Raw genomic sequence first — 25,882 nt, 5'->3', positions numbered from 1 at the left:
AGGTAGAAATCAAATTTAGTAGTCCTCGGCGGCTTCGTCGTAGTGGTGGAAGTTTTGTACAAATAAAACATCGAATACCAGAAACTATATATCGATGCTCTGCATTGGAATGAAGTATAGGTGCAACAGAAATCAGCTGTGCAGAAGAAAATCCAGGTAGTTGTTTACCTCCCAAAGTATACCATATTTTGCATTATTTGCAAAAATGGACGAGTTTAAGGTGCCCGCTCCATTGCCGAAATACAAACCCACTGTGGTAGAGAATCCACTATGGCTGCAGATCGAAACCACCGAGGAGCCGGCCAATTCAAGAAATATAATACCAGCAATTTGTCCCTACAAGGTGCCCCGATGGTCTGCACCTCCACCGGCCGACCAAACTTACAAATTTGAGGTGCTCAAGTCAGGCCAGATCATTGACGAGGTGAGGCAGTTGCAGCAACAGGCTATTTGGACATTTGGGCGGCTGCCCGAGAATGATGTGTCCGCCGCGCATCCCACAATTTCACGCTTCCACGCCGTGCTGCAGTACAAACCGAAGCCTTCCCACGACCACCACTACGAGGACGAGGAGCATCATTCCGAAAAGCCAGCGAAGAACGACAGGCCCGAGGGTTGGTACATCTATGACCTCGACAGCACCCATGGCACATACCTCAACAAACAGCGCGTGCCGTCCAAGGTATATATACGTATGCGTGTGGGACACATGCTCAAACTGGGTGGCAGCTCGCGGATCTACATACTGCAAGGACCCAATGCGGATGCGGAGCCAGAGTCGGAATTGTCGATTAGCGAGCTGCGAGAAAAGCGTGAACGGGAGGTGGCTGCCGCTGCGGCTGAGAAACAGCGCAAAATCGTGGAGGAGCAGGAACGCGAACGGAACGACGGCGTCAGCTGGGGAATGGGAGAGGATGCCGACGAGGAAACCGATCTCACACATAACCCATTTGCCAGCTTCAACAACGATGACCTCTTCTTCGACGATCCCAAGAAGACACTGCGTGGATTCTTCGAGCGCGAGGGTCTAAATCTGGAATACAAGTGCGACGAGTTATCGCAGGGATCGTTTGTCTGTCGAGTGGAGCTTCCCCTGGACGATTTCAATGGCAGGCCGATTATGATAGAAGTCAACCACAAAGGACGCAAGAAGGATTGCGTGGTGCAGTGCGCCCTGGAGGCATGTCGCACTCTGGACAGACATGGCGTGCTGCGACAGGCCAACCAAGAGGCACAAAAGCGCAAGATTTTGAAGGCTGGAGACTCTGACGACGAGGATGAGTTCTGGGATCGCACTGGGGATGTTGCCCGTAAGAAGCAGCGCAAGGCAACCGCAGGCTCCAATGGCCCCCTCACATATGAAGATTTGGTAAGTCAAACGAAGATAATTCTAAAGACAATTCTTATTGCTCTGTTGCTTTTCTTTGACAGCTAAAACAGCAAACAGATCTCCTGTCAGAGTTGGGCAAGGTGGAGTTCGAGATCGCCACTTACCAGCTGAAGGAAAAACGAGCCAAGGAAGAGGCCACCAAGCAACTGAGTGCCAGCTACGATCTAGACAATTTTATGAACAGTCTCAGCGTGGATATATGGCATGTGGACAAAACGGAGATCAAAAAGCTTCGGGTTAGTAAAAAGAAATTAAAGTTGATGTTTGCTTGACTGACCCTCTGCCTCTTCTCTCTAGCTGGAGCTGCAACGCATTAAAGGGGAGCAACAGAAGGTGCAACGCCTCATCCAAATAGCAAAGCCAGCATGCTTGCCCTACACTACAAGCAGTGCAACAGCCACCATCACATCGGCGTCACAGGAAGGCAACAACGGCGCTAAAAAGCAGCTGCCAATGATTGGCAAGCGGAATCAGTTTAGCAAATTCAAAGTTGTCACAGCTTTGCCCAGCTCACGGGCTACGGTGCAATCGAATGCATTTGCCCCGGATGAAGAGGAAATCGAGGAGGAAGAGGTGAAGGGAAAGCAAGCTAAACTGGCGAAGGAAACGGAAACTGTTGCAAAGCCATCGACTTTGCAAAATGAGAATCTACCGGAAAGCAAGCCAACCGCCGAAGCGGCAGTGGCAGCGCCACAAGCAGCGCCAAAGCCAACAACCTCTGAGGAGGCAGTCGTACAACAAGAATACAACTTTTTGTCAACATCAGTTCTATCCGAAGTTGCCACTTTTCCTACGGAACTTTTCCTGGCTTTTCCACTGACAGAAGCGATTGATGACATCAGTACTCTAACAGCCACTACTCAGGAGGAAAGTCCAGAAGATGCAGCGGCACAGAAGAAGCGACGCCAACGTGCACCGCGACAGCGCAACAACAAGCAGCGTCAGGACGTAGACATGGACATGAATGAGCTGGTCGAGCATGAGGATACCGAAAAGTACGCCAAGTGGGTGCCACCGACCAATCAAAGTGGCGACGGCATCACACATTTGAATGAGAAATTCGGCTACTAAAAAGTTTCAGTAGCGCCTAGAATTAAGTACATTGTCTATGTAAGCATTCTTTTAGACTACTCGTAGGTATTGTAATGTTTAACAGCTTATTGATATAAATGTTGTGACCCTGTCTGGAAATGCCAATTGGCAACTAAACAGAGCGATGGCTTTAATCATCTGCATAATACTCCCACGCGCGGGGCAGCACACTCTTCCAACTCCACCAACCCTTGGGAGCTTTTCAACACACTTCCACTGCTGGGGATGTTCCCCTTTGCTGGCGCTGATAAGGTACTACTGCTACCCCTGACGGCTTTCAGTCAAGTGGTGGTTTCCACGAAAACGTTCACCCAAAGAATCCAATGAAAATTCCTGCGCACATACACAAAATGAACCCGACATTCGGGCCCCCGACGACAAACGCGGGCCTCGGGCCATCGTCGTGGCCGAGACTCCAGTACTTGAACTTCCAATTCAGTTATAATTTTGTCACTCTAACCGTCAGCACGGAGGAACGGCTGAGCGTGAAATACCTTTTTCAGTTTCTCAGGCCCATAGCCATAGACAATAGCCGGACCTGTGTACTTTTCGAACTTTTATCAAAACCGAATTGATTTAGCGCAGGCACAAGATTAATTAGCTCTCATCGATCCGGTTTCGCCCACCTTGAAGTTCAATTTGTATGGGAAATCGAGTCCGACCACAGGCCAGTCCTTCACGGCATCGCCATATCTTGGGGCCCGTGTGTAGCATAGTTTGTGCCCGCATTCAAACGGATTTATTTATATAACTTCTCAGGTGTAGAGCCCGAAATAGGAGCAGTGTTTTAATGCGGCCATCACGTGGATTCCCAACAGCCGGAGCACATGTGCGGGTTACACTTTAAGACTCGTAACAGTCCGTCTCAGAAGACGTCCCTCCGTTGGGGCGACTGCTGCCTCACATAAAGCGTGTGTATGTGTGTGTGTGTCTCTGTGGTGTGCGATTCCTAAACGTATTCCTGGCCAGACTTCACGTTGATTCCTATCTAATTAGCGTAGACGTAGACTCTTGTGATCTGTGATCTGCTTAGACAAAGACGGAGGACCCCAGAGAGGACTCCAAGCCGCGCACTCGTTCGTGCAGGAAATGTTGCATAAGTTGAGGCGCATTTGATTGGCGCGCGCTCCAGACGACGCTTCAGAGCTTCAGATTCTTTCGGCCACGCTGGGCGCACAAAGTGGCGTCTGCTTTTGAACTTGGCGTACGTACATATAGCACAGCAAAGGTGAGTCGATTGCCCACAAATGCGCTGGGACATGCGCAGAGGGCACGTGTCGCGTCGTGTCGTCGTTCCCAGGGGGGGGGTTTCCCTCTCTCTCCCTCTCTCCCACTGTACGTCTCGGGCGCTTTCCAAGTGCCGCGCTCTGCGCCCAGTGCTTTGTTAATTTTTGTGAATGAACCCCACGACTTGGGGGGTGGTGCTGGGTTCCGAATGCTCCCCGTCTATGACGTACTTGCCTTGACTCTCCATTCGTCAGCGCGCCGTATTTTTATGGCAATGATTTAGGCTAATTGGGACCTACGGGTATCACTGTCGGTTACGTATCCACCTCTAGTGCGTGCGCCTCCCCCCACCCCCTATAAATAATATCGAGGCAGTGGCAGGAACACTGCAACTGCAAGTTAATTGCGCGCCATTAGCGCAAGGACACAGCCCTGCCGTAGTAGGAGTATGCGGGGGTCCTATTACGGAGACCCTGACTATCCTTGTAAACAAAGGTCGCCACCATACCACCGATGGCCATGGCCAATGCAATGGCTTAATATTTAATGCTGCGTGCTGGGGCCAGTTAATTGAAAAGCGGGCGGACACCTGCCCCCCGCCCCGAGGCATGCAACAGTATTCACAATTATGCTCATGAACATTACTTTTCTGCTCTCTCCCGCCACCCCACCGCGAACGCGTATCGCATTGCAGCTAAAGGTCGACTCCATTTGGAGGTCATTAATTTCCACAAGCAGTGGGAGTAGAGAAGCCCGATTTTATTTCCATATCCAAGCCAGGGACTCGCTCGATAACCAAGGATGATTAATGTTGCGGGCGTCGTGAGCATTGTGCTCTTCTACGCTCTCATCCTGGTGGTGGGCATTTGGGCCGGTCGCAAAAAGCAGGCGGGCAACGATTCCGAGGAGGAGGTGATGCTGGCTGGACGCTCCATTGGCCTGTTCGTTGGCATCTTCACCATGACCGCCACCTGGGTGGGTGGCGGCTATATCAATGGCACGGCCGAGGCCATCTACACATCGGGTCTGGTCTGGTGCCAGGCGCCCTTTGGCTATGCTCTCAGCTTGGTTTTCGGTGAGTTTTCCCATTTACCCACTTTCCCATCATCGAAGTTCCCTTGAGGTGTTTGCTAATGCTGCCTTTTACCCGCTTCCATCCATAGGTGGCATCTTCTTTGCCAATCCCATGCGCAAGCAGGGCTACATCACCATGCTGGATCCTCTCCAGGACTCGTTCGGGGAGCGCATGGGTGGCCTGCTCTTCTTGCCCGCCCTCTGCGGTGAGGTGTTCTGGGCTGCTGGCATATTGGCCGCCTTGGGCGCCACTTTGTCGGTGATCATTGACATGGATCATCGCACTTCGGTCATTCTGTCCTCCTGCATTGCCATTTTCTACACACTCTTCGGCGGCCTGTATTCCGTGGCCTACACGGATGTGATACAGTTGTTCTGCATTTTCATCGGCCTCTGGATGTGCATCCCCTTCGCCTGGACCAACGAGCATGTGGGCAGCCTCAGCGACCTTCAGGTGGACTGGATAGGGCACGTGGAGCCAAAAAAACACTGGTTGTACATAGACTACGGGCTGCTACTGGTCTTCGGGGGCATTCCCTGGCAGGTGTACTTCCAGCGTGTGCTCTCCAGCAAGACGGCGGGACGGGCTCAGCTCCTGTCCTACGTGGCTGCTGCCGGATGCATTCTGATGGCCATTCCGCCTGTCCTGATTGGTGCCATAGCCAAGGCCACACGTGAGTTTTTAGTGTGATTAGAACTTGACACTGACTGACGATTCCCTACCTCCCACAGCTTGGAACGAAACGGATTACAAGGGTCCCTATCCCCTGACTGTGGATGAGACGAGCATGATATTGCCCATGGTGCTGCAGTATCTGACACCCGACTTTGTGTCCTTCTTCGGGCTGGGCGCCGTCTCCGCCGCTGTCATGTCATCCGCCGACTCGTCCGTGCTGTCGGCCGCCTCGATGTTTGCACGCAACGTTTACCGATTGATTTTCCGTCAGAAGGCTTCCGAGATGGAAATCATTTGGGTAATGCGCGTGTCCATCATTGTGGTTGGCATTCTGGCCACCATTATGGCCCTCACAATTCCCTCCATATACGGCTTGTGGTATGTCCCATTGTACATAATTCAGCCTGATTGGCATCTCATCTACTTAAGTATCCTCCTATCCTCCCTCCTCCCGTTTGTGTTCCCTGCTCGGCTCCTGGTAGGTCCATGTGCTCGGATCTGGTCTACGTCATCCTGTTCCCCCAGCTTCTGATGGTGGTGCACTTCAAGAAGCACTGCAACACGTACGGCAGCCTGGCCGCCTACATTGTGGCACTGCTAATTCGGCTGTCGGGTGGCGAGGCCATACTAGGACTACCCGCCCTCATCAAATATCCCGGCTACGATGAGGACACGCAGGAGCAGATGTTCCCCTTCCGCACAATGGCCATGTTGCTCAGCCTAATAACCCTCGTCTTCGTCTCCTGGTGGACCAAGTAAGTGGAATTCGAGATAATTCATCGTATCATTGGGTTTTGGTATTAATTTCGGTTTCGGTAACCCCTCCTTTCTCTCCCCAACCCTCCCCCAGAATGATGTTCGAGTCTGGAAAGTTGCCGCCTAGCTACGACTATTTCCGCTGCGTGGTCAACATTCCCGAGGATGTGCAGCGCGTGGGCGATCCATCGGAGTCCGGAGAGCAGCTGTCGGTGATGGCTGGCCCCCTGGCACGTTTCTATGGCGCTGCCACTATGGCGGGCAAGGACGAGCGTAACGGACGCATCAATCCTGCCTTGGAGTCCGACGACGATCTACCTGTGGCGGAGGCCCGACGCATGAACCAGCAGACGGCACAGGCGCAGGTGAAGAAGATGCTGGACACGGCCACTGGCAGCGGCGGCGGACAGTTGGGCCAGTCCGGCATGGCCATACCCACGCCAGAGCAGGACAATACGGCCTTCTGAGTGGAGTAGTCGTAGTCCCAGTAGATGTGGATGTCGATGTGGATGCGGATGTGTCCCAGGTGGTAAGTGTCGAGGTTAAGGGGGAGCCTGCAAGTATGCTACCGTTTTATCCATTGAGTTTTTAGATTTTTAGTTGCGCTTGTTAGGGATGGGATGGAATGGAATGGAGTGGAATGGAATGGAATGGAATGGTGGAAGCGGGAAGCAGAGTGGGGTACAGAAAGTATTTTGAAACGTACGTTAAACACACAAGTGCTCAGGGTATAAAGTGCAGAAAGCTGACTGTAAAATTAACGTATAATTTAGCCAATTTATCTCGTATATCAATTATGTATAGGTTTCCACAAGCTTAAAGCGTTATATTCTATGGATTTCGAACTTGATTTCTGTTGTTGTTGACTTTTATGTTGCTAGTCGTGAGAATATATAGTACTTATGTATAAATGTCGAATGCGGAAATCGATCAACTGAATATCTGATTCAGAAATCGATCAACTCAATACATATCAAATGCATTTTCCATTGGAGAGAATTGCATTCAAATCTAGGCAATACACTATTTATCGATGAAAAGTGGCTGCAAAGTTAGGCCTACGAATAGCAATACGAATCGGAATTCCCCAATTAGCATATCGGAGGACCTGCGCATAAACTCGTACTTTACAGATGCATATAATGTGAATCATGTGTCCTTCCAGAACGAACAAAGAACAAAGCAAAGCAAACTATCCACAAATAAACGCAAACGAAACATATCAAAATAAAGGCGGAACTAGTAATACATATATTATAGCAAAAAATACATATCATTTGTGTAACTGTAACTGTTGTTTTGTAAGCTATATAGGAGATATCGAGATACCCTACCATACCACATATTGTATGTAAACAACAAAATAGTTGTGTAAGCGAGAGCATCTTGAGGGGCATATTGAGTTACACATATAGACAAATGAATTTTAGCTGCTCTCAAAGAGCAAAAACCACAGAAGAAGTACATATAGTATTGCAGAACATACTCGTACAGAACAGACATATGTAAAATGTTGCGTCGTAGTACCTAATAATATACCTATACATATGTACAACCATATATACATACATACCTACATATAAATATACATACATACGATATATAGAAAGACAGACACTGAATTTAGAAAGTTATAACCAAAAAGAGACACCTGCGAAAGGAATTCTAGTCTACTTACACACGCTGCCTAAGACCCAAAAAAACCTGAACCTGAATCTGAACCTAAATCTGAACATAAATCTAATTCGAAATCGAAATCGGAGACCCCAAATAACCATAATAACGATTACTATGAGGTGGGATAATGGGTTTTTTTCAGATATTTATGTATAATCGAGAGAGATGTGGATGTTGGTTCCTCTTTTTTGTCATTCTCAAATGGCTCGTTTGTTAAAGTTACGTCCCGTTGGCAAGAAGAACTAAACTAAACAAAACTAAAAATCTTACCAAAAACTCAACTCAACTAAGCTAATATGCAAACCTAACTGGACACAGTGTTAAACCCGTATACCCGTATATAACTCACTTAAGTGTAATGAATGTTGACTGCTTTTTGATTGAGCCTCATATATGTTTGTTGTATTGGGGTCATAAATGTTTTTTAACGTTTACATAAGCGGAACTGAGTGTTTGAACCATCTAGGAATACATACAATATGTACTACATACATATATACGATATATCATACCAAATCTGTTCGTTGTTATTGTTATTATCTCTTACTTCAGATCTGAGTGTGTACATTTCGATAAAGTTCAAATTGAATCAAATCAAATCCGTTTTAACCAAAACTCTTAAAGTAAATTCCGACAAAAACTACATATATATGCATATAATTCTATGAATGTGTTTTGATTTCTCTTAAGAGTTCTTTCGAGCAGTTTAATCCACTTTGTATATAATCAAGTTACTTGAATTGTTTGTAATGTTACCATCAACCAAAACTAAAACCACCAAATAATTTATGCATTAAACGAGACGATCCTGCGATGGCCACCCCTCGCTTGGGCTCGCATCAAAATAAACTAAACAAAAACCTATCAATTTTGTTGTGCAATTAGTTGAAAGGATTTACGTTACTGTTACTATACGGAATCTACTGATTCCACATAACTTTTAGTGGCATTATGTTAACCAAAAAAGAAGAAGAGGGGAAGAAGAACCTATCACGAGTCGGGAAGATTACGATGAAAACTAAACCAAACGTAATACATATCAATGTTTTAAGCATAGCAAAATGGCATACAAAATCGAAATGAAACAAAAGTATTTAATAAATAAAAATAAAAATTATATATACATATATACATATTAAAATGGTTTCTCTGTTGATGCAAATGCAAAACTCTGTCTAGTTATTTATTCTATTTCTCAGTACTTATTTAACTGACTTTTGGCTTGTGTAATAAACACACACATTACGGGCCAACAAAAGCCGCCAAGTGACAATCCCCCAGACAATGGGATTATATTATCGCGAGTGGAAATTTCACAGCCCAAAGTTAAAGTGCAGAGCAGTGACGGTGACGGTGACGGTCCCCAACAATGCAGTTCGGGGATCTTGGTCCCATGCACTGCCGAGACCCCAAGAAGATCTGCATGAGCATGAGGCAACGATGAGACAGATACTTATATTATTTAGAAGAAAATCGGATGGCTAAAGTGCCAAAGCCGCAGAATCCTCCAGGCTGCCACCATCTCCATCAACACTGCTGGTACTCTCAATTAGCATGCTAATGATGCTGCCTGCTGTTGTAGTAGCTGTAATTAAGCTGTAATCCCAATTAGATAGGAATCTCTAATCTGAGCACTCTCCATCATAAGCCCATAACTTGTGTCGCTTGAGAATTGCCCTCTAATAGCGGGCTGCTGCGGCTTCAGTGGCACGGCTGTCATGTCGGTGGATGTTCGCTGCCGTCTCAGTGGATGTGGCTGATGTTGTGGCAGCTGTACGAGTATATCCGGTATTTTCGAAGATTTTTGCATTTGCATTGTTAGCCGATCCGAACCTTCAACTGTCATTTGGCTTTGGCCGGCCGCTTGAGGGCCAATTAGACGAGCCGAAGAATCTCACAAATGTCGCGGATGTCGTGGATAAAGCGCGAATGTGAAGCCAAGCGATCGGCCCGAACTGATTGCCCCCAGATTGCACCACTTCTCGAACTGATCTTCAACGTGTTTATTCAACAAACATTTTGTTACATATATCTAATGATACAGTGAATTACGGCTAGAGTTCAATGGGAGACAAGAAGAATGGACGGACGGATTGGGCGTCATTCGGGGAATAATTTACAGGTAAGAAACAAATGGCGACGCATTGGAGATGAAAGCGATGACGGGTTGATGATGGGTTCGATTCGAGTATTCGAAGGCACTTGGCGGCTGCGATGCAGGGCTTCACCACCGCTCACTTCTTCTTGCGGTAGGTGTAGCCGCCGTCGGAGCTGTAGCCCTGCTGGATGGTCTCGGGCACTTGGCTGGGACCGGAGTAGTTGTAGCCGGAGTCCTGTGCGGGTGCCCCGTACGAGGACGACGGTGCACTGGGGTACGAACCAGAGCTGGACGATCCGCTGGCAGGTGCAGAGCTGTAGCTGGACGAGGGACCGCTGGGAAAGCTCAGAGCTGAGTCGCCACCAGTAGCAGGAGCTCCATACGAGCTGGATGGAGCGCTATAGGAGGAGGACGGAGCCGAGGGATAGCCACCGCTTCCCGAGCCGGACGAAGACGAGCCGAATGAAGGAGCTGTCGAAAAAGAAGAGCCAGATCCAGAGCGGAAGCTTCCAGAGCTAGATCCCGACGAGGGAGCACCGTATGACGAGGAGGGAGCACTGTACGAAGATGAGGGTCCTGTGGCTGGGGCACCATAAGAAGACGAGGGAGGAGCAGCTGGCGCCGAGTACGAGTTGGATGGGGCAGCAGGGTAAGGGCCACCACTGTTCGAGCTGCTGCTGGGTGCGGAGTACGAAGAAGATGGGGCCGCCGGATAGGGTCCTCCACTATTCGAGCTAGCGCTGGGAGCACCGTACGAGCTGGATGGTGCGGAGGGATACGATCCTCCGCTGTTGGCACTAGGACTGGGTGCGGAGTACGACGACGAGGGAGCGGAAGGATACGATCCTCCACTGTTGGCGCTAGGGCTTGGAGCGGAGTACGAGGACGAGGGAGCGGAAGGATACGATCCTCCACTGTTGGCACTGGGACTTGGTGCGGAGTACGATGATGAGGGAGCCGCTGGGTAGGGTCCACCACTGTTCGAGCTGCTGCTGGGTGCGGAGTACGAAGAGGATGGGCCAGCCGGATAGGGTCCGCCACTATTCGAGCTGGCGCTGGGAGCACCGTACGAGCTGGATGGTGCCGATGGATACGGTCCACCACTATTGGCACCAGGACTAGGTGCAGAGTACGAGGACGAAGGAGCAGCTGGGTAAGATCCTCCGCTGTTGGCACTAGGACTTGGCGCGGAGTACGATGACGAGGGAGCCGCTGGGTATGATCCTCCACTGTTGGCACTAGGACTTGGCGCGGAGTACGATGACGAGGGAGCCGCTGGGTATGATCCTCCGCTGTTGGCACTAGGACTTGGCGCGGAGTACGATGACGAGGGAGCCGCTGGGTAAGATCCTCCGCTGTTGGCACTAGGACTTGGGGCGGAGTACGATGATGAGGGAGCGGAAGGGTACGATCCTCCACTGTTGGCGCTAGGGCTTGGGGCAGAGTAAGAGCTGGAGGGCGCCGATGGGAAGGAACCCTTACTTGGGGCACCGTAGGACGAAGAAGGAGCCGAGGAAAAGCTGCTAGAACTGGATCCGGCGCTGGGAGCTCCATAGCTGGAGGAGGGCACTGAGATTGGCTGGAACGATGAGGAGACCGATGGAGCACCGTACGACGAGGAGGGAGGTGCCGCCGGCGCCTCGTAGGATGCGGCCGGCCCCGAGGTGTATCCACTGGTTCCTAGCGACTGGGTCTTCGATGGAGCACCATAGTTGGTCGAGGGCGCCGATGCAAGTGGAACAAAGCTGCTCACACTGGGCGCATTGTAGTCCGAGGAGGGCTTCGAGGGCCGCGAGACGGGAGGCAGGTACGAGTTCGTGGGACCTTGGGAAGGTGCTCCATAGCTGGAGGATGGTGGTGCGGGTGCGGGTGCGGACTTGGGTGGCCCGTAGGAAGAGGAAGGCTGCGCGGGTGCGCCGTAGGACGATGAGGGTGGTGCAGGTGCTCCATAAGATGATGATGGCTGCTGGGGGGCACCATACGATTTGGATGGTGGTGCAGGAGCTCCGTAAGATGATGATGGCTGCTGGGGGGCACCATACGATTTGGATGGTGGTGCAGGTGCTCCGTAAGAAGAGGAAGGTGGTGCTGGTCTCGGGGCTCCGTAGCTGGATGACGGCGCAGACTTGGGAGGTCCATACTTTGAGGATGGAGGAGCGGGAGCACCATAGGACGATGATGGTGGCGCAGGAGCTCCATAAGACGAAGATGGCTGCGGGGGTGCGCCATAAGACTTGGAAGGGGGTGCAGGAGCTCCATAAGATGATGATGGCTGCGCGGGTGCGCCATAAGATTTTGAGGGTGGTGCAGGCGCTCCATAGGAAGAAGAGGGGGGTGCTGGTCGAGGAGCCCCGTAGCTGGAAGACGGACGACGATGGTGATGCTTCTTGGCCTGTGGTGGAGGTCCATACGATTGGCTGGGACGACTGGGCGGTGCCCCGTAGCTGGAGGATGGTCGCTGCGGTGGGGCTCCATAGGAGCTAGAGGGGCGGGGGGCCGATGCCGGATATGGACCACCCGACGAACTACTTTGAGGGGGAGCGCCATAGCTGCTGGATGGGCCAGCATTGAAGGAGGGTGCTGGGCCAGAGGCTGGGGGCAGATAGGAGCTGGGCGGCGGTGCTCCGTACTTGGAGGACGGCCTCTGGGGCGAGGACGACGACGGTGGCAGGTAGCCGTTGTTCAGCGGCGCCTCACGTTTCGCGGCTGCTGCATCGTGCAACAGGGCGACGACGACGACGGCGATGACACCAAATAGCTGCAACAAAAACGAGGAAATTAGTTTTTTGTGCCGCTCCGGTCGATGCTCTGCCTCTGCCTCTGGCTCTGGCGCTGCTTTGCTCTACTCTGCTTACCAATCGCATGGCTAATGCTGCTTCTTCTGCTGCTGTTGTGGACGCGTTTCAAATGCGAATTATTCAAGCTGCAACGAGATGGAGATGGAAGGAGAGATGGAACGTTGAGGAAAGCAAGAAATAAATTGTATAGATAAATTGCGCTAATGTTGCATAAGTTTTTTGCCCCATTACCGACTATCTGACCGAGAAATGTGGGGGCCACAAAGGCATAGGCACAGGCACAGTCACAGAGGCTTCAATCGGCCATCAATCTTGGTTTGGCCTGGCAGGCGGCAAGCCAATGCCAAGAACTGGCCAACTGCCGGAGCGTGTCGCCTGGCATTGAAATATTCGCATTTAATTAGGTTTTGGCCAAATGCCCAGAAGCCGAAGATCGTGAGCCGACTCAGTTTTATGGCCTGCCAGCTCCCACGTCTCTGCATTACTGGCAAATCCCATTCAAAGCACAAAGTGAAACTTTTCTTTCTTCCTATCCATTTCCCTTTCCCTTTCAATTTGTGGCAGAATTGAACAAAAGCCAGCAGATAAGGGCCCAAAGCGCTGCGGGGGCGTGATCATCCGCTGTTGCAGTAGCAGTAGCGTGAGGGGGGTGGGGGTGGGGGTGGGTGTAGCCTAGTGTCATAGATTTTTATGACATTGCAAAATCGCAAACAGTGAGAAATTGCCAACTGTCTTGGATGACTTCTCTGCGGCATTACTCCTACTCGCACTCCTCGTTCGGTGGGGCATGGGGCATGTGTGCAGCAAGTGAGTGACACATATTTTCCATTCGTTTTCTTTGCTTTCCAGCAGCTACTAGTGCCAATTATTGTCTCTCCTTCTTGCGGCCACACTCACTCGCACTCCCGCACACTCGAACACCCGGATTCGGTTCGGTTCGGTTTGGTTTGGTTTGCTTTTCGTTTTGTTTGGCTTTCTGCACTTTGCGTTATTGTTTGTGATGGCTTGCTGGCACGGGCCCGAATCGTGTTACTCCTCCGCCTGCCTTCTGTGCCACAAGAATTTTAATTGTTTTTCGAAGCTCGAAGCTAAGTGATGACTGCTTTGACCCGTTTGTAGAGGTTTGGTAATAGAAATACCAATTGGACACTGCCATGCCATGCCAGAATCAGACACAAAGAATAATATGGGAGATTGTCCTTTGGGGGGACACTAACCGTTCTGTGAGCACCAGCAGCTTCTGTGATATGGGGGTGCGGAAACTGAACTGAACTTGGAGTTGTGATGCTCCACCGATGGACAAATGCGAACTATACTGCTGTCTGATGCGCAGCATGCACTTTTATACAAAATCATAACCGCGCAAAGCCACAAAAAGCCAAAAAACACACGAAACCCAAAAAGCTCCCAGCAATCCCAAACACACTGCGAAGAAGACGCTGGCAGAGCACCATCCACAGCCACAGCAACAGCAGCAGCAGCAGCAGAGGTAGAGCTAGAGCTAGAGCTATTTTTTTTCTCCGCTTTTGGTACTTTATGTAACTCTTCAAATGCACTCACTCTCCAAAAGCGAACCAGCAACAACGGCAACGGCAACGGCAACAAGTGCCCGCCTAGAGCTCCGACGCATGCGCGGCGGCGTCGCTGCCAGCGTTGCGCATCTGCCGCAGCGCGAATCATCAAAGCAAAAGCCAAAACCAAAAACCAAAAACCAACAGCCGGCGGGGAAGCTTTTTGCGGTTGCCTTTTATTGTTGGCGAGTGTCTTTTGTTTTTGCATTGATAAAGACGAAATTGGACCGCGGGGGGTGCCGCAGCGACTGTCAAGTTCAGTGGCAACATCTGTCAGCGGCACTTACATACACATGCAAATATGTATGTGTGATTCATCTGAATATGTGGGTTGGATTAATTTTGATTATGTTGCAGATCAAGAGACCTCGGGGTCCTTTGTAAAGCCATATTTGGATTTGTTTTGGTCTCCTGATCCTCGAAACCAGCGTTCGGTGAGGCCCCATCTTCTGTGCCTAGGAAAGTCCTAATCGGTGTAAGTATAATCGGCCTGCAAGATATTTGAATGTGTGCGTGGCTTGAGCTATTTCTTCACAAAGTGCTTAGAAAATGTAGCCAAAAATTAGGGGTACAACTACTGTATGACGAATGAACCTATCATCTCTGTGTTGTCTGGTTTTCTATCAACATATTCCAAAAAGTACCACAAATACGGATAGCAACATCTTTTAGGGGATATTGATACTCGGTAGGGATGAAATAGATCCTGTTAAATGGCAAATCTTTCTTCCGTTTTGGGATAGAATGAGACAGAGACGGTGATAACCCTTTAGAAATCCGAAATCATATTACCTTGCAGTAAATAAATATAACATATGTATCTTTCAAATACAAAAGCTGGTATTTTTAAATCTTTCTGGTATGGCGTTTATTCTTAGGCAACTGTTGGCGGCATCTCTGGCTTCTTCCAGATGTAGCTGGCCCAGGGAATGCACTCCTTGAGCAGATGCATGTACGCCAGACCAGAGGGGCAGTCCACCTCGGTGGCGGGCACGCCCAGAGTCTCGCACAGCCAGTACTTGGCGGCATCGAAGTGGTGCGTATAGGTCTGTCCCAGCTCGGACTCATCCTGGCAGGCCGAACGTCCGGCGTCGGCATTGACGCCACCCATCAGCATGGCGGCCAAGAAGACGGCGCAAAGAGCTACAAAGACTGCAGTCCATAGAAAAATCGATATGGTCAATATGAAGAAGCGCCATTGGGGACTCCACATCCGTACCCACCAGAATTCATTTTGTTAGCAGTAAAAACAACGAAAGTTTCTCCGTAGAAAGAAGCAACTGTGAGCTCCCCACTCTCCAAACGGCACTTTTATAGGATTGGGGGGCAGCAAAAGAATAACAAAAGTATTGACATTTTGACACACGCGCACATCCGTTGATTATTATCTGGGGAATCGAAGAGAACGTCGCGGCAGAGTCGCACCGAGGCGGAGTAGATGGTAGGAAATCAGGAGAGCTGTGCAGTGATCTGAAGAGAAACAAAAGGCAACCACACATATGTACATAGTACAGGACTATAGGATATCCCTTTTGAATGTAATAGAAAATAACTTATTTGATAGTCCGATTATTCCGGATAAAATGGGGGGAACCAAAGCTTATATATATAATATATCAAACTTGCTTCTTCCATCTGTTTCATTCGTTATCAGAAATACAATATACCCAACCACACAGGAGAGATGTACCCAGATCGAAAACCAGCGTCTCGATGTCACGATAAGAAACACAGACTGACAAATGATTGTCCCAGGTGTAGGGAGGAGAGGAAGGAACAAGATATTAAATAAATTGAAACTTTTGTGGCTGCAGCCAAATTTAGATCCGATAAGAACTAACTGCACTCGAAGGTTGTTCCCTAATTGATGGGAACATGCTCATCATAATTTGGCACACCACGCGCCACCACCATTATCATCATCGTCATCATCATCACCATCATAATGATCTCTGTTGACTCATTCGAATGCCTATTGATTGACAGCTTTTCGAGCGTAACTTCAGTTGCTGCTCATCCAAGCCGAATCCATAATCGGATCGGATGTGTTCCATAATTCCATAATTCATAAACAAATGCCGAAATCTGAATCCGTTTAAATTGTGCAACATTTAGGTCTATCGGCCCATTCATTAATTAATTGCTGACCACCGGCTTGCCGTGGTGTTTGTTTTTTTTTTTGTTTGTTGGCTTTGTTAAGTTTTGTCTCAGCATTTCTTTTTGTGTTTTGTCATTTTGCAAAGCATTTTACATTTATGTTAACTGTTTGTTTCTTTGTGGCTTTTTGTCCGGTTGCCTCAAGCATTTTTGGGCGCCAGGCCAGACCTGGCCACTTGACCAACATAAATACTCGTGGCGTAGCCAAAAAGCCAGCAAAAATTAAAAGACAACAACAAATATCACGAAATGCAAAGCCAAAAAAACTAAAACCAAAGAAAGAAACGAAACGAAAAGCAAAAACCGTTTAGTAGCAAAACTTTGACGAAAACAAAAACCCTGAAAATCGCTTACAAAATGTTTTAAAGTGTAATTACAGTTTCCGCGTTGAAGTAGCAGGCCGTGATGGCTTGGAGATGGCGCTGGTATCCAGCTGGAGGAGGGGCGAGGGGGTGCAGTGAGCCAGTCTGGCCAGAGGTGTTGCCAATCAGCAGGGTGCCTCGGCAGTGGCTAACAATGGGCCCAGGAGACACAGCAGCCAAGATGACGCTGCTTTAAGCCGCTGATTATTTTATTTTGACCAAGATGATGTGAAGGCAACGTTGCAGTGCAGCGGCTAATTATCGATTAAGTCGACACGGTCTCGGGTCAAATCCAATTAATGTGGCCAAGAGAAATGCGGCTAGTTATGATTGCACAAATGCGGCGGGGCGAGGGGGCTCCGTGACACCGAATCGCTGGCTAAAAATAAGTCGAAACTCATTTGGAGTAAGTGATTTTGCTTGTGCCTCCGATGACGGGAAACAAATGTCACGGGAAGAGCGATAAGAAGCGTCCCCATTCAAAAAAAAGCAGAATATTTGCAATCATTTGAACCCTATAAATATGCCATTCCACAGCCTTCGATTGCAACATTGGCATCGTCGAGCATTCACATCATGTACAAGAGTGAGATTCCTAAACAGTTCTGGCGAATGCACAAGATTTTCCCAATTTTTCATTCCCAATTTCCTTCCAGGCACGCTTTTATGCTGCCTGCTTCTGGGCCTCTTCCTGGCCCTCAGCACGGCCTACAGAGGTCAGGATATCTACGCCGAGCCGGACTGCAGCATCGTTGAGGATCATGCTCGCAAATTCCGCGACATCTCCGACCCCACCCACTACTGGGTGTGCCCCGAGGGACAGGAGAAGGCCGACTACATCCAGTGCCCCGACAACTACGCCTTCATGGAGCCCCAGCAGGGATGCGTTGTGTGGGAGGAGTGGAAGTGGATTGAGCCGTACACTAAATAAAGAGACACAACGACTCAACTTTGGTCCTTAGCCTGGCCAGAGGAGAGAACGTCCGTTTCGTTCTTATTTCCGCCAAGTTTTGATTGGATTTTATGGAGGTCTGGGCTGGGGAGGTTATTGAACATCACAGACTCACATAAATAAATTAATTATTTCTGTTCTAACATTCGGCTCTGTCTGAACGTGAACGTGAACGTGAACCTGAGACGAGTCGGAAGACGAGACCGAGCATGGGCCACAGCTCAATGAAGCAGAACTTTTAATTAAGTGACGAGGCTGTCAGCGATTCCCATGGGCCAGGCCACATACTACTCGTAGGTCGACTTCCCAGACCAGGCCAGACCAGGCCAGGCCAGACCATGACTCGTCGTCATTTGATATATGTGTGTCTGATAAACGATAATTAGGCAGTGCGTGTCTGTTGCGCTTGTAATGTTATCTAACACCTTCGATTGCCAATCAAAAGCTGTTGCCGCTGTCGCTGCCCCAGCTGCCGCTGCCTGCTGCCTGCTACTACAATCAATCAACTGGTATTGTGACTTCTCTGCCTCTGCGATCATTCAAAACCTCAAAAATAAAAACCCACAAAAAATAGTTATACTCGTACGAGACGCAGATAGACAGGCAGACAAGAGACTGAGGCAGACTCGCACTCCAGTGCTCCAATTTGGAGCTTAACAAACTATAAATTGGGGGGAGCTTGGAAATGTATTTATTTCTCTTCACTCTTTTTGGGGTTTTACAAGTAAAAGTCATAAATATCAAAGCGAAGGCCCCGAAAAGAGCAGCAGCGTTCACATTAAAAGTGAAAAGTACTTCAATAAATTTAGTTAGAAATCATTGCCGCAATGCAAACACACAGCCATTGGTCGCACCGCACCGGCGGGGCTGAAGAGGTCGTGAGCTCGTTGTAGGTGCCCCGCGGGCAGCTGAAGTGGCAACCATCGATGGCATCACATAATGAATTTTAGATGGTGCTGGTACTCGCCTCACCTCACCCCATCCTCGGCCGCCTTGCAGCTTTGAAGAAAGTTAACACGGCCTTGACAAGGCAAGGAAGTTCCATTATCTGCATAGAGATAAAGACCGACCCCCGACCACCAACCACCACGACTCCCAGCTAATGGCAATGACAATGGTAATGGTAATGGCGACCCGCTATCGGGGCATAAAAACAAAGCACTTGCAGGCAGTCCCATCGTTCGCTTCATTTGCCAATAGTCGTATACCACAATTTGAGTTCGCTTCGGTTTGGATGGTGTGGGTTTATCAGCAGCTGCTAGAGGCTCATCTAGTACACTCGTACTCGTACTCGTACTCGTATTTCTGGGTTAAGTTGAGGAGCTGCATCAGCAATTGGCGGGCACTTGGCCAGCAATTACAGCGACTATGACAATGACAACTACAACTACAACTACATAGTGAGCCATAATTATTCCCCCATTATATATTTACGATCATTTCCATATATCTTAAACAGTTGTGTAAATAAGACAAGCGCCATTTATCAGACGACATTTATCAAGCTCTGACATTGAACCACATAATTTTTCACTCATTTTTGTAATAATGAATAAACACATAAATGCCAAAACGTTTTAATGGAAACACTTACTCATAAAGAACATTTCGATTGTGTAGTCATCATCAAAAAGTGGGAGATAATTAAGGTTCTTAACATTTGAACAGAAAGAGATCGAAGCTCAAGGAATTTTATGTGATTTTACAAGCTTTTTTCGTTCTATCTTTTAGGTTCTATCTATCATATCTGGATATCCAAGCAAATATAAATATATACAGGCTTGTGACTTAAGATATTTCCTAGTCCACTTAAGGTTTGCTTTCAATTGAAGTACTTTTCCTTCATCAAAGTGCAAATTTTTGTTGTCTTCCTCAATTTTTTCGCCTAATTGCGTGTATCTATCCCAATCTATCTCAATCCATCTGTTAAGCCACAGCTCCGCCCCGCCTCTCTTTGATTGATGGCTTCACTGATTTGACTGATAAGAAAACATGTGTATCCCCTATATGCACACACAAGTACGAGTATATAGCAGATATATATGGCCTGTCAGGCCAGGTGAATGACAAATTGACATGTCGCAAAAATGATGAATTTACCATGGGAAAATACGGATAGACAGAACGGGGACGGGGACGGAGACGGAGACGGACCCGCTGTCAGACAGACGGACGGACGGACGGAGAACGGTACAAGAAACAAAATCGTAATGACCTTTCATCAGGCTGACAAATAAATTCAAAGCGACACGGCTCAAAAAACTACGCCAGCGATCTAACAAATTATATTTCAGTGCCTGAGAATCAGCTTTAGCATGGGTCAAAGTTCGCTGCTGAAGCGGGTACAATTTGCAGATTTTTGAGTTCAAGTCCATTGCTGACGTCAGAGAGAGAGAGTCAGCTTGGCGTGGGCTGCTCGGGTACCCACATCAGGAATAATAATAAATGCCGCTGGAGCTGGAGCTGAAGTATCAAAGCCGCATCGCATCTCACCTGTCAGTTCTCACCTGAGGCCGGCTGCCGCGGCCTGCCACATGGGGTTGTGAATGTGGGTGGAAATTAGAGGATTCCTTTTTCGGTTGGCGGCCCATTAATATTTCAGAATCTTCCCCGCTCTTAGTATACGCAATTTATATGCATTAAAATTTGATTCCTCTCAAGTGGGGGCAATGAAATGTGGCAGCTTATTTTCGATGATTCTGAGCTGATTATTGTGGAAGTGTCCTTCGTGTGAGTGAGGTCTGTTCAGGTCTGGCGGCTGCTAATTGAATAAAATACATCAAGACAAAGACCTTGTCCAACCTCTTGAATAATACAACATTAAGCATGATACTCGTACAGTTCTCTTTTTCGGAAAAAACAATTAGAACATTGTTTGCCATAGCATTTCCCATTTCCCAGCCATAACCGCCCACTATCCCATTATGCCACACTACACTCAAGTAGCCCCCCACCGCCAAATCCTGAACAAATTGCAGCAACTTTTTATTGACTCAAAAAAAAAAAAAAGAAACCAGAAATTGCAGGCCAACTGCTTCGACCCCTCTTGGAAAGCTTTCACCACGGCCTGCTACCCCTGAGTTCCAGGCAAGTTGAACAGCTGATGAACAGCTGGAAGGCACAGATGTGTCTCTTGGAGAGCCGCGGTTCATTCTGCAAGGCAAAGGAATTTCGACGAGCGCCGGAGAGCGAGCTCCGCCTACCAGAGCCGGAGCCACATCCAGTCGTCTCCTTGCCTGTGTGTCTGTGTGTGTGTGTGTGGGAGGAAATTGGTGTATGTGTGGGTAACAAGGCCACACCCACGCGGCCATGTTTGAATGAAAGAATGAAAAAAGCAAAAGCAAATGGCAAAGTCAATAAGGAATGAAAGATGGAGAAGGAAACCGAAACCGAAACGGCAAATGGAACATGTTCCAGCAAACGATTGAGAAATGGAACAGCACACAGTAATAGGAATTTAGGTTACCTACCGCAGAACAAAACTGGGAGAGAGGGGGGAGTGAAATTAACTGCAAGTGCTCGCCCTGTCGTTGTTGTTGTTGGCGTTGTTGCAGGGCGTTTTGTAGCTAACTTAGTTAAGGTCATCGAAATGTCAAAAGTTGCATTCTCCCCGATTTGACAGCGACTAAAACAGCAGCGATAGTGGTGGGGGGCGGGGGCAGGGGGGACGGTGCAGAGCACGCACACAAAAGTGTTTTTGTTCGGTTGACATTATTGTACAGTGTTTGTGCGTGTCTCCAACATTTTTGCAATTAATTTTCGTAGACTTTCCCCTCGAATCCGGCTCAAAGGATTCTCGAACGCGGATTATTGATCGCTTGGGCAGCACTTATACCTTTGGGGAATCGGCTGCTCTCCTCTTTCTTTGATGTCGGCCATTGTTAGTTTCTTTTCAACACTTTCGGCAGCCATTTTGATGGCGGCGGCGGCGGCATGCTGCTCCTGTGGGTGCCTTCGGAATTCCACCACTCGTGACACACACACACACACATGCACGGGCAGGGGCACACGCACACTTTGAAGTAAATTCCTCAATAGATTTGCGCTGTTCCTGCCTCTTTCCCGCCCACTTCCGTTGCCAGGCACCATCTTCTCTCTCCTACCGATGGATTCCCCACTCTCCTTAGATTGTTTGTGCGATTTTTCCTGCGCAAAGATTGGACTTAATTTTAATGTTATTGATATTATTCAGCCAGCGCAGATCCCATTAGATTTGATTGCCATCCGCATAAAATGTGCACTCGGTGCAATTTTGCGCATAATTTGTTTTTCATGACCAGCATTGGGTCCGTTCTCCGTTCTCCGCTCTGAATGAAAACGGGTCCAGCTTAATTGACTGGTAACTCAACACTGAAAAATCGACCACCCCATTCGCTGATTGAATTGCGTTGGCTGACTCTGACCCCAACTCGTTACCTTTGCCCTTTTACCCTAACGAGGCTGCAGCTCGTGTTACCCTTCTTGCTGCTTGCTGCCTGCTGGCTGCTTCTGCTTCTGCCAGAGCCATTTCATTGACTACCGTTGACCGCACAAAGAACCCAATCAATTGCAACTATTAGTACAAGTAATTAGGACCTCCCAAGGGCTTATGCAATTACGGCAAACGGATGGAAACGGATGGAAAATATGCATGCGAATGAAAGAGATTTCAGCTCAATGAATTATTAATGAAGGTTGCAATTGGTTTCAGATCGATATGGATATGGAGAAATTAAGGGCTGTATTAAAGGCTATTTACTATGTGTGTGATTCAGTCAGTATGAGATTCATTCAGAATGGATTGGTCGCGAACATCCTGCCAGTAAAGTATTTATTATCCATTGATAAAATCATCTTCCTGTTGTTTTCCGCACATAAAATATTCAGAGACTGGTCCATCACACCGACAGCTCTCGGCCCGACTTCTCGACCTGTCTTGTAAATCATATCAGAAAAATCTTTAGTTACCCTCGTGTTTCTACTTTCCAGCAAACATTCTTCGTTTCCATTAATATTTCATTTAGTTCAATGTTGCTATTAATGCATTTACCATCTGTCAATCACAATTCTCTTTCATTCCACTTCAACATCAATCACTCTTTTACGAGTACTTGCTTCAATATTAAGATAGATTTCAAATTTCATCCATTTCACAATGTTTTATGCTTAAAGAAAAACTTAGATTTCGACAGGTGTCTCACCTGCAGAATCTCCGAAGACATAATCAACTTCTGAGTACCTATCATGAGTTGTTTTTCTTTTGGCAACCGTTTCTTGACACCGTTCAGAATCGAGTCTAGAATGAACTTTGCCGCAGCGGGAGATGGTTGGCTGTCGTTTGTGGATGTGGATGTGGCTGCCATCAAATGTGGCACCCCGGGGGAGCTGCCGCCCCAGCTAGAGACACAATCCAGACACTGGCAATGACAGCACCAACAGCCACGAACCACAACAAAATCCGAGCCCAGCCCACAGCAGAGGCGGCAGCCCTGGCAGGTATCCTGCTGTCTATCAGGCTGTCAATATCAGCAGACACTGAAAGGATCAACGGCAATATGAAGCCATCAAGCCAGCAGACGCCGGCAGTGGAAATATTTTAAGGTAAATATAAATTTAAACCACCTCTGACAGGAGACAGTAGACAGGGGATATGGAATATGGAATATGGGCAGGACACGTCAGGATGGGCTACTGGCTCTGGCATAGGATGTGCCGTGCGCTGCGGTTGGAGCAATCCAATTAGGCCAGGTCCAATATACTCGTGTGCATATGCGTGGCGCGGTCCTGCAAGATTTAAACCATTTACAGTTAGCTCTTATTACGAACAAACTGCTATACCCCCGATCCCCGGCTCCCGATAGCGTGCCCCACCCACAGACACTTTTCCTGGGAAGATATGTAGATATTCAAAAATACACACAAAACCCACACGTATCCATGTAGATCTAGCAGACATGCTAACGGTATAAAAATCGATAGAATATAACGAGGGTAGGGCGGCCAGGAGAGGGTGAGAGTGCGGGGTGGGGATGGTGCACGGCGGGGAGTGGAATGAAGACGAAGGCGGCTTACCTTGGCCAAACCCAGACCCTAAGGCGCAGCGTGATATTTTACAAGTGTTGTTCTGAAACCCTTACAAAGAGTATTCCGATTTTTACGAGACGTTCGTATCCGAGATGCAGCTATATATTTATATCTTTAATCTTGTAAGCCTCCAGAGATAGTTGTAATAAATATATTGCACCGATCGTTGATAAGTCACATTCCTTACACTCAGAGAAAAAATCATTGTAAAAAGATACACCCATATTTTCGACTTTTAAATACAAACCTATGAAGAATAGGATTCGCTTTTGTATTAAAAATATATTAAATTCGAAGGAAATATATTCAAGCTAAATACAAATATATCTAATTTAACTATGAAATATATTTAAATCAACTATTTTCGTGTTAATGCTAAAATGTAAGTGAAAGCCTTTTCTTTTTACAATTTCCACTCTCGGTGGACGTATCTTCTAGACTTATAGATGCCATAAGAACCATGTAATGTGACGTGCAAGGGTATCTAAAGACTCGGCCCTCGAAAGCCTTTCCTTCTTGTGTAAGTGTTGTTTTTGTTTCTGTTTTTTTTCTTCCTCTTGCTGTTGGTGGAAGCGGTGGTGGTTGGATAGTGGGAGTGGGTCCACTGCTGGTGCTGGTGGTGGTGGTGGCGGCTCGTTTACATCCAAGCAGATGCCAGTCTAACCCCATCCTCTAATTGGCCAAAGGCGTACGCATTACAAGTGCGAGTATGCCCGGCATTATATCACTTTTCCGGGGATGAGCAAGTTCCTAATTGAAAATAAATATTAGGGCATGGAAATTGTTGTTCTGGTTTCAGGTTGGACTGGGATCGGTTAGGGGTTCATAATTGGGCCAAGTATCGCTTTGAAGTCTCTTCCCAGGACCGCCCAGCGTTACTCCACTCTGAGTTGACAGTTTCGATTGCCCGGAGCGGAGCATCTTGGGACTAGCGTTTTCCGTTGACTTTCAGTCACCTCTCGGTGTCACATTTCAATTGTCCGCTGCTCCACTTGGCCCGCGGAACATTAATTAATCCCAGTACCCGTCCCTGTCCCAGTCCCAGCAATGACAAATGACGGGACATCTCTCGGGGTCAAACAATTAGCTGTAAATTAAAATTGAATTAAGTTTGAGTGCTGTGCAAATCGACTACGGATACAGAGTCGCAATTTTTCTATATATAGACCAGCCACCTCTGACCATTCCTCGTTGTTTCAGTTCTTGGTGTTTTTTTGTGTACCTGTGGAAAAGTTGGCTTTGTTTGGTCTATTGTGGGCCCTTGACGCGGTTGCCTTTCTTCTTGCCATTTCTTTTTAGCTCGTTTGCCTTGCGTGCCCTGTAGACATTTTTCTGGGTCTGGCCTGCCTGCCCGGCCTGCCGGATGGGCGAGTGGGTGGTGCGTACCACGTACCGCGCCGCGGGCCAGTAACAACCTTGTTTTCAACCACTTTGGGTAACCCAAAGTACGTTGGCCCGACTCAGCCAGAGGCAGAGCCAGAGCCAGAGCCTGAGACTCTGAAACGGCGACGCTGATGATGGCTGTGCTATATAATTTGGCCCCACCATATAGTGTTTTTATATTTAAGCCGCCGTGCAAACATCCGCAGGAGGCACACCCACCCACGCCCACTTTCGTACGCCCACACAACACGCACACTGCCGGGCCAGGGCACACCTTGATTTACCTTTGAGAAGGAGAACCGGAGAGGAGCAGACTTCTACAACTTTCCGCTGCCGCGGCTCATATCGATCGCTGCTGCTGCTGCTGCTGCTGTGGCACTGCATTAAAAGTTACCTCAAAAAAGCACCAGAAAAGAAAATAAGAAATGAAAAAATACTAGTTTTAGCAAGAATTTTACACACGTAATTGCTTATACGTGGCTGGATTTTAAAGGTTCTTAGGAGCAAATCCTCAAAGACTAGAAAACTTTTAAAAGAAGAGGCGAACTTTGAGTGGAGATTCGATTTAAAGCCGTCGGGGGAGTCATTTCTATGCACTTCCGTTCA

General features: G+C 48.1%; 5 protein-coding genes across 5 annotated transcripts; 3 read left to right on the top strand and 2 right to left on the bottom strand.

Annotated features, from left to right (window-relative positions):
- The first annotated feature begins 79 nt into the window (after nt 1-79).
- LOC4801346 (kanadaptin) lies at nt 80-2,601 on the top strand. Its single transcript, XM_001358418.4, has 3 exons — nt 80-1,369; nt 1,432-1,626; nt 1,688-2,601. Exons 1-3 carry the CDS (start codon nt 206-208, stop codon nt 2,459-2,461), a joined length of 2,133 nt encoding a protein of 710 aa, XP_001358455.3. The 5' UTR covers nt 80-205; the 3' UTR covers nt 2,462-2,601.
- A 572-nt stretch (nt 2,602-3,173) lies between these two features.
- ChT (choline transporter) lies at nt 3,174-8,314 on the top strand. Its single transcript, XM_001358417.4, has 6 exons — nt 3,174-3,710; nt 4,404-4,784; nt 4,873-5,457; nt 5,516-5,837; nt 5,942-6,214; nt 6,310-8,314. Exons 2-6 carry the CDS (start codon nt 4,511-4,513, stop codon nt 6,680-6,682), a joined length of 1,827 nt encoding a protein of 608 aa, XP_001358454.2. The 5' UTR covers nt 3,174-3,710; nt 4,404-4,510; the 3' UTR covers nt 6,683-8,314.
- Nucleotides 8,315-9,882: 1,568 nt separating this feature from the next.
- Muc91C (Mucin 91C) lies at nt 9,883-14,109 on the bottom strand. Its single transcript, XM_033376721.1, has 3 exons — nt 14,006-14,109; nt 12,846-12,913; nt 9,883-12,748 (listed from the first exon to the last, which is right to left on the bottom strand). The coding sequence occupies exons 2-3, from the start codon at nt 12,852-12,854 to the stop codon at nt 10,127-10,129; spliced, it is 2,631 nt and encodes an 876-aa protein (XP_033232612.1). The 5' UTR covers nt 12,855-12,913; nt 14,006-14,109; the 3' UTR covers nt 9,883-10,126.
- A 1,091-nt stretch (nt 14,110-15,200) lies between these two features.
- On the bottom strand, nt 15,201-15,691 carry LOC6897151 (uncharacterized). Its single transcript, XM_002137295.3, has 2 exons — nt 15,583-15,691; nt 15,201-15,511 (listed from the first exon to the last, which is right to left on the bottom strand). The coding sequence occupies exons 1-2, from the start codon at nt 15,590-15,592 to the stop codon at nt 15,234-15,236; spliced, it is 288 nt and encodes a 95-aa protein (XP_002137331.1). The 5' UTR covers nt 15,593-15,691; the 3' UTR covers nt 15,201-15,233.
- Nucleotides 15,692-17,359: 1,668 nt separating this feature from the next.
- LOC26532104 (uncharacterized) lies at nt 17,360-17,885 on the top strand. Its single transcript, XM_015181709.2, has 2 exons — nt 17,360-17,464; nt 17,535-17,885. Exons 1-2 carry the CDS (start codon nt 17,455-17,457, stop codon nt 17,807-17,809), a joined length of 285 nt encoding a protein of 94 aa, XP_015037195.1. The 5' UTR covers nt 17,360-17,454; the 3' UTR covers nt 17,810-17,885.
- The last annotated feature ends 7,997 nt before the right edge of the window (nt 17,886-25,882 follow it).

This window comes from Drosophila pseudoobscura, chromosome 2, assembly GCF_009870125.1.
Source record: "Drosophila pseudoobscura strain MV-25-SWS-2005 chromosome 2, UCI_Dpse_MV25, whole genome shotgun sequence".
Taxonomy (NCBI): Eukaryota; Metazoa; Arthropoda; class Insecta; order Diptera; family Drosophilidae; genus Drosophila; species Drosophila pseudoobscura.
This window is presented reverse-complemented; position numbering and strand designations above follow the sequence as displayed.